This window comes from Sinocyclocheilus rhinocerous, unplaced genomic scaffold (genome assembly GCF_001515625.1).
Source record: "Sinocyclocheilus rhinocerous isolate Xijiao unplaced genomic scaffold, SAMN03320098_v1.1 scaffold463, whole genome shotgun sequence".
Lineage (NCBI taxonomy): Eukaryota > Metazoa > Chordata > Actinopteri > Cypriniformes > Cyprinidae > Sinocyclocheilus > Sinocyclocheilus rhinocerous.
The window spans coordinates 1,011,595-1,019,474 of NW_015627535.1; the positions used below are offsets into that span (position 1 = coordinate 1,011,595).

The following is a 7,880-nucleotide window of genomic DNA, read 5'->3' on the forward strand; positions in this document are numbered from 1 at the left end:
CAGAACCTATTTCTTTAGGTTGGAAAGATCCAATGCTATATGTTTCTATTGATCGTCTCTGAACAAATGATAGAGTTCTTGATAATCCTAAAGAAATAGCTGCTTATTGTTCCAAATTCTATAATAACTTATATACATCAATATATTGTGATAATTCAGCCAACTCGTTTTTTGACTCTGTCAATCAAAATAAAGTTATTTAAGATAAAGAAGCTTGTGACGGCGATATATCTCAATCAGAAATTCTACAGGCAATTAAGAGTTTAAAAAATAATAAATGTCCGGGCAGTGATGGTCTAATCGCTGAACTGTATAAGATGTTTGACAAAAATGTATCTCCTTTCTTATTAAGTGTTCAAAGAAAGTCTCGAATTGGAAGCACTTCCACCAACCATGACAACAAGGAGTCATCACCCTGATACCCAAACCCAACAAAGATAAAGAGTGTCTAGAAAACTGGAGGCCAATCACCCTCTTAAATAATGATTACAAAATTTTAGCTTTAGTTTTAGCAAGAAGAATTAAAGATGTCCTTAACTCTATTGTTGATTAATCACAATCAGGCTTTATGGAGAAACGTCACATTACGAATAATCAACCCGATCTCATGAATGTGTTATAAATAGTACGCCAAATAAAAACGAAAACTCGTGGTATTGATACGCAAAAATGGACTTTGGCGTGCATATGATACGCGATGGGTAGGTTTAGGGTTGTGGGGTAGATGCGTATCATATGTACGCGAAAACTTGTTAGGGTGAATTCGGGTAATCTGGGACACCTAAACTCCAGTGTGTTTATTTCCTGTTCTAACAAAATTTAGTCAACAGGACTTTTACTATAATTTTACCCTCCTGGGCACACCCGCTGAAGACTGTGACAAGATTACCCGAATTCACCCTATTATATGCACGCCAAACACATGCGTATCATATGCACGCCAAAGTCCATTTTTGCGTATCAATACCACGAGTTTTCGTTTTTTATTTAGCGTACTATTTATACGCATTTTCATGAGACCGGACTCGAATAATACAAGATTAGTTTTAGATCTTCTAGATTACGAGAATCTCGTTCCTAATGACAGTTTTGCTTTTCTTAGACTTCTAGCCTTTGATTCGCTTGAGCACAAGTTCATAGTTCAAGCTCTTGCCAAATTTGGGTTTGGAGATTATTTCTGTAAAGCCATCAGGACATTATGCAGAAATAATAATAATAGTGTTATTAAGTTAAAATTCGGAACCTCACCCAGATTCGATTTGTCACGTGGAGTAAGACAAGGCTGTCCTATATCTCCATATCTATTCTTACTTGCCTCTCAGTTTTTAGCTCTGCATATTTCCACTAATAATTTACAAGGTATAACAACTGACGATAGACAAATTATAATTAGCCAGCTGGCTGACGACGCTACTTTATTTCTGAATGCCGCCTCCCAAATCCCTTTAGCTTTAAGATTGATTGAGTCCTGTTCCAGAGCTTCGGGTCTCTGCCTAAATATCAACAAATGTGAGTTAATGTCAAACAAACGCTGCATGTTCCCTCTATATTGTAACATTCCTGTGAAAGATCAAGTTACATACTTAGGGATTTTAATTAATAAAGACCAAAAAACAAGATGTAATCTAAATTTCGACCCTCTATAGTGAAAACCCAAAGAAAACTTAACTCGTGGCTGCAGAGAGATTTATCAATAAGAGGAAGAATTTTACTCTCTAAAGCCGAAGGATTGTCTCGACTGACTTATGCTGCTCTTTCCTTGGAGGTTGATAAAGGAACATTAAAAAGAATTGATAGCATGTTAAACAATTTTGTTTGGAAAAATAAAACTCACTATATTAGGAAATCTGTAATAATGAACCCAACAAAACAGGGGGGACTGGATTTTGTAGATTTTACTACCTTAAATAATACTTTTAAAATTAATTGGCTTAAGAATTTCCTTAAAAATCCCTCCTCACTTTGGAATTTTATCCCAAATTATATTTTCTCTAAAGTTGGTGGCCTGAATTTCCTATTATTTTGTAATTATAATGTTTTAAAAATCCCTATCAAACTTTCTAATTTCCATAAGCAGATGCTCTTGGCCTGGTCCTTAATTTACAAACACAACTTTTCTCCGCACAGATATTATTTATGGAACAATAAGGATATTCTTTACAAGAATAAATCACTTTTCTTTGACAACTGGTTCGAAAACAATCTTCTTTTAGTTGGACAGCTTTTTAATTCACAAGGCAGACTTTACAACTACTCTGATTTCTTACAGAAATATAATATTCCTGTATCTGCTGATGAATATGCTGTTGTTTTCAACGCCATTCCCTCTGGTGTGTCTTTTCTGTTGCATGGCCTTGTACTTACACTCTGAATTTAACTGACACAATGATCGGAAGTGTTTGCTTTTCTGCAGATCAACAAAAAAGAACTATAAAATTAGAGCTCTTTTACAGAGAGAGATAACAACAATTCCTTACATAATACCTTATTGGAATAGCATTGTGGAGAATATAAGTAGATTTTACTACCTTAAATAATATTTTTAAAATTAATTGACTCAAGAATTTCCTTAAAAATCCCTCCTCACTTTGGAATTTTATCCCAAATTATATTTTCTCTAAAGTTGGTGGCCTGAATTTCCTATTATAATGTTTTAAAAATCCCTATCAAACTTTCTAATTTCCATAAGCAGATGCTCTTGGCCTGGTCCTTAATTTACAAACACAACTTTTCTCCGCACAGATATTATTTATGGAACAATAAGGATATTCTTTACAAGAATAAATCACTTTTCTTTGACAACTGGTTCGAAAAAAGCCGAAGGATTGTCTCGACTGACTTATGCTGCTCTTTCCTTGGAGGTTGATAAAGGAACATTAAAAAGAATTGATAGCATGTTAAACAGTTTTGTTTGGAAAAATAAAACTCACTATATTAGGAAATCTGTAATAATGAACCCAACAAAACGGGGGACTGGATTTGGGGGACTGGATTTAGTAGATTTTACTACCTTAAATAATACTTTTAAAATTAATTGACTCAAGAATTTCCTTAAAAATCCCTCCTCACTTTGGAATTTTATCCCAAATTATATTTTCTCTAAAGTTGGTGGCCTGAATTTCCTATTATTTTGTAATTATAATGTTTTAAAAATCCCTATCAAACTTTCTAATTTCCATAAGCAGATGCTCTTGGCCTGGTCCTTAATATACAAACACAACTTTTCTCCGCACAGATATTATTTATGGAACAATAAGGATATTCTTTACAAGAATAAATCACTTTTCTTTGACAACTGGTTCGAAAACAATCTTCTTTTAGTTGGACAGCTTCTTAATTCACAAGGCAGGCTTTACAACTACTCTGATTTCTTACAGAAATATAATATTCCTGTATCTGCTGATGAATATGCTGTTGTTTTCAATGCCATTCCCTCTGGTGTGTGTTTTCTGTTGCAAGGTACTACACTTCCATGGCCATGTACTTACACTCTGAATTTAACTGACACAATGATCGGAAGTGTTTGCTTTTCTACAGATCAACAAAAAAATTACTATAAAATTAGAGCTCTTTTTCAGAGAGATAACAACTATTCCTTACATAATACCTTATTGGAACAGCATTGTGGAGAATATAGCTTGGGAGAAAATATGGACCTTGCCTCATAGATATCTGCTTACCAATAAAGTAAAAGAAATAACATTTAAGTTGATTCACAAATGTTACCCAACTAAAGTCTTTCTTAGGAAATATAAGTCAGACATTGAAGTGAGTTGCTGTTTTTGTCATTCTTCTGAAGACTTCATTCATTTATTTTGGCAATGCTCCTACACAGAAAATTTTTGGTCACTTTTTAGTGTTTATTCAATCTTATTTTGTAAGTGACTTATCTTTTTGTTTTAATGAGGCTTTCTTTGGATTGTTTGACTGTTCAAAAGAGAATACCGGAAAATATTACATAATTAATTTAGGTTTCCTATTAGCTAAATTGGCCCCACTTTATATTAAGTGGCCTTAACTACTATGTACTTACGTATTTCTTACAAAAATATAATATTTGTATCTACTGATGAATTATGCTGTTGTTTTCAACGCCATTCCCTCTGGTGTGTCTTTTCTGTTGCATGGCCTTGTACTTACACTCTGAATTTAACTGACACAATGATCGGAAGTGTTTGCTTTTCTACAGATCAACAAAAAAATTGCTATAAAATTAGAGCTCTTTTTCAGAGAGAGATAACAACTATTCCTTACATAATACCTTATTGGAATAGCATTGTGGAAAATATACCTTGGGAGAAAGTATGGACCTTGCCTCATAGATATCTGCTTACCAATAAAGTAAAAGAAATAACATTTAAGTTGATTCACAAATGTCACCCAGCTAAAGCATTTCTTAGGAAATATAAGTCAGACATTGAAGTGAGTTGCTGTTTTTGTCATTCTTCTTCTGAAGACTTCATTCATTTATTTTGGCAATGCTCCTACACAGAACATTTTTGGTCACTTTTTAGTGTTTATTCAATCTTATTTTGTAAGTGACTTCTCTTTTTGTTTTAATGATGCTTTCTTTGGATTGTTTGACTATTCAAAAGAGAACACCGGAAAATATTACAAAGTGAGTCCGCTAAATTTGACATTCATAAACAAAAGTTTACTGGCTCTAAACCTCTCTTCTCCTTATTCAAAGTGGACTTAGATAAGTATGTGGAAACTATCCAAAGTTCTGTTAATCTGAAAGCTATGAAAACAGTCTCTTTATATTCGTCCTTTGTATCTTCTTAAGATGTAATTTTATTACCTTGTTTTTTGTTGTTGTTACCCTGGCAACAGTTCTGGGTGTATATTCTTGTTTTGTTTTTTTTTATCTTGCATTTATTTATGATTTTAATTGTACTGCCTTAATGTTTGTATTGGTTAAATAAAAAAATAAAAAATAAAAAAGGCACGCTCATTTTCTCCAGTCAAGTCGGTTCTAAAAAGAAAAACATTAGCTGTACCAATGTAACTGCAAAGGCAAATAATTTACTCAAAATAGATGAGATAATAACTCAAATACAGATGAAATAAATGCGCAGTGTAGTAAGTCCACTTCTTCAAGAAGTGCATACACAGTGTAATAAGAGAACTTCTATGCAACTTTTAATAACGTTGTCATTACTTCCAGTAAAACTTTCAGAAAATAAGCCAAATCCCTGAGGTGGAAAAAAACACAGTAGCTTGAATGCCACATTTTGGAATGTCCTTCCTGTTGGTCCACTTGTCTGTTTCACCTCTTTTTCGAAGGATCACCCTTTGGCTGTCCGTTGAGTTTAATGATTCGTTCTACATCAACCACCATTTCATGAAGTCTTTCTATGTGTTCGTTGACATTCTCTTCCAACCACTCCTCTAAAGTGTCTGGGTAGAAGATTGCCTCCATACTTTGCCGGAAAGTCAATAAAAAGGAATCCCATTCATCCATCAATCTGACAAGAGGGGAAAAGGCAAAATATTTAAGATACTATACAGTATATTCCCATTTATGAACCTCACAGCATAAACAAGCTTATCCAGAATTTCTAGTGTAAAATAATCTCCTACACTTGCAAACATACAGTGTTCGCACCAGTGTTATTTAAGCATCATTAATATACTATTATAGTTTTTATGAATATTTTGGAGTAGTTTTTAATTTCAGTCAAAGTTTTAGGAATGTTTTTGTCATTTGTATTATATTTGTTTTTTTAAATATGTATTATTTTTTCACGTTTTAGTACTTCAACTTAATTGAAGTAGTACTTGAACTTAAATTAAAGAAAAATGAGAAATGTTGCCTTGGCAACAAAATTAAATAAAATATGTAAAGCTTTTTTTTTATTTTATTTTTTTTATTTTATTTCAGTTAACATTTTATTTCAAGTAACAAAATAGTTTTTTTAATGGTTATAGTTTTAGTTAACAATAATTTTGACCAATGCATTTCCATGACTTCTGTACATTTTTGTAAATTCTGATACAGACTAATACATTAATGAATATTTTAGACATTATTTATGAACAATTTCTGACAAATTCATTAAAAAGAAGCATTTCAAAACAATTTACTATGGCTCACTATGACTGTATCCCTGAACCCTGTATCCAAATAATAACCAAAATGCTTTATGAGAAATATAAAAAGACAATATGTTTGCTAATATATGTTAATTGATATAACAGTGGTAAAAAAAAAAAACTTACTTTTTCAGTTCATCTTTGAAAAATGCGAGATTTCGAGGGTTTGCAAAGTTGTGTTTGCGATGATATTTGCTGAATGATGCCTTGACATGGCTGCAAAACAAGCAACAAAACGTTCAAGACAAAGAATTTAGTTGCACTAAAAGAGAAAAAAGTACTGGCTTATGCTCTGTGTGAATGTCATTTGAGCTCGTGTTTACAGTGAAGGTCATTCGGAAACAGAATCACTCACTAGCTTTGCATGATCTTTTTAAATGAACTCTCAAGGTTGCTGTTGATCTTCTGCACCATTTCATAAACATCTGAGCCAGGAAAGGATGCACCCTTACTGCAGTCAACAGTCAAGAGAACATCATTTACAAACATCACAATCTATTCAAATATATCTACATAAACATCTACACGATATAAACAACTTCCTACCACTCATTTTTGCTCAGCTCAATCTGACACCCAAGGAAGCGCTGTGCCTCACTCTGTGCCTTGGCATCAAATGAACCTAAAGCAAACAAAACACATGACAGCATGATACCTTTGCAATAGATCAAATATGATTTTATTCTACTCATTTATAAAACAGCAAGTCACATACTCCAGAACCCCTCCAGGAATAAAACACTCACCGTATTTCAGCGTCTGAAGACAGACCGCCAGAGAAGGGATGGCCACTGGGAGAAGCTCACACAGCACAGTGTGATGCTCATACCTTCAACACACAGTTTTTCATAAACTTCAATTATTACTAGAGAAATATGTTTTAATAATGGTGTTATGTCGTCATATATGTTTGTATGTATGTATCCTCATAAATCCTCGTATAAATTGCAAACACAGTAATGCTTTAGGTTTGGAAGTTCCTAAAACCTTTACAGTTGGTATCAGGGCCAACATATTTGAAGAAACCGTTCAGTTAAACCGCAGGCTTACCTCTGCCAGCCAGTCAGAGCAATGCCTCGGAATCTCACAGACTTGTACTGCGGCATGGATGTAATGACTTTCTGCCACTGTAGGTGGTTTTTTAAGTGGTGATTGATTGGAGTCCATTTCTGGTCAATTCCAGAGGCTCCTTTAAAAGCGCTAGCAAACCACACACCCTTAAATCCAGCCTGCTCATACTTATATATATAGCTACCTACAAACAATGAGTAAATATGAAATTAGATTTGGTTTTGACATACACTATCATTCAAAAGTTGGGGTTGATTTTTTAAATGTTTTTGAAAGAAGTGACTTGTGCTCGCCAAGGCTTTGATCCAAAATATAGTAAAAACTATAAAATATTATACATTTAAATGTTATTACCATTTAAAATAACTGCTATATATATACAGTGGGTACGGAAAGTATTCAGACCCCCTTCAATTTTTCACTCTTTGTTATATTGCAGCCATTTGCTAAAATCATTTAAGTTAATTTTTTTTCCTCATTAATGTACACACAGCACCCCATATTGACAGAAAAACACAGAATTGTTGACATCTTTGCAGATTTATTAAAAAAGAAAAACAGAAATATCACATGGTCCTAAGTATTCAGACCCCACTGTAAAAAGTAATCACTGAATCTACTTAAGAAAAGCGAGTAAACATAACTGATTTTTACAAATTTGTTGAATTTACTTAATTACACTGTGTTATGTGAACTTTCAGGTGGATGCAATA

The 7,880-nt window shown here is 33.2% G+C and overlaps 1 protein-coding gene across 1 annotated transcript in view; it reads right to left on the minus strand.

Moving 5' to 3' along the window:
* Nucleotides 1-5,054: 5,054 nt before the first annotated feature.
* The window catches only part of LOC107728633 (hexosaminidase D-like), an 11,112-nt gene continuing 8,286 nt past the window's right edge, over nucleotides 5,055-7,880 (minus strand). Inside the window, exons 9-14 of the mRNA XM_016538894.1 lie at nucleotides 7,147-7,351; nucleotides 6,843-6,925; nucleotides 6,643-6,718; nucleotides 6,452-6,547; nucleotides 6,223-6,312; nucleotides 5,055-5,468 (exon numbers count right to left, since the gene is read on the minus strand). Coding sequence (XP_016394380.1) covers nucleotides 5,270-5,468; nucleotides 6,223-6,312; nucleotides 6,452-6,547; nucleotides 6,643-6,718; nucleotides 6,843-6,925; nucleotides 7,147-7,351 — 749 coding nt within the window. The 3' untranslated portion in view covers nucleotides 5,055-5,269. The remainder of the gene's footprint in view (nucleotides 5,469-6,222; nucleotides 6,313-6,451; nucleotides 6,548-6,642; nucleotides 6,719-6,842; nucleotides 6,926-7,146; nucleotides 7,352-7,880) is intronic.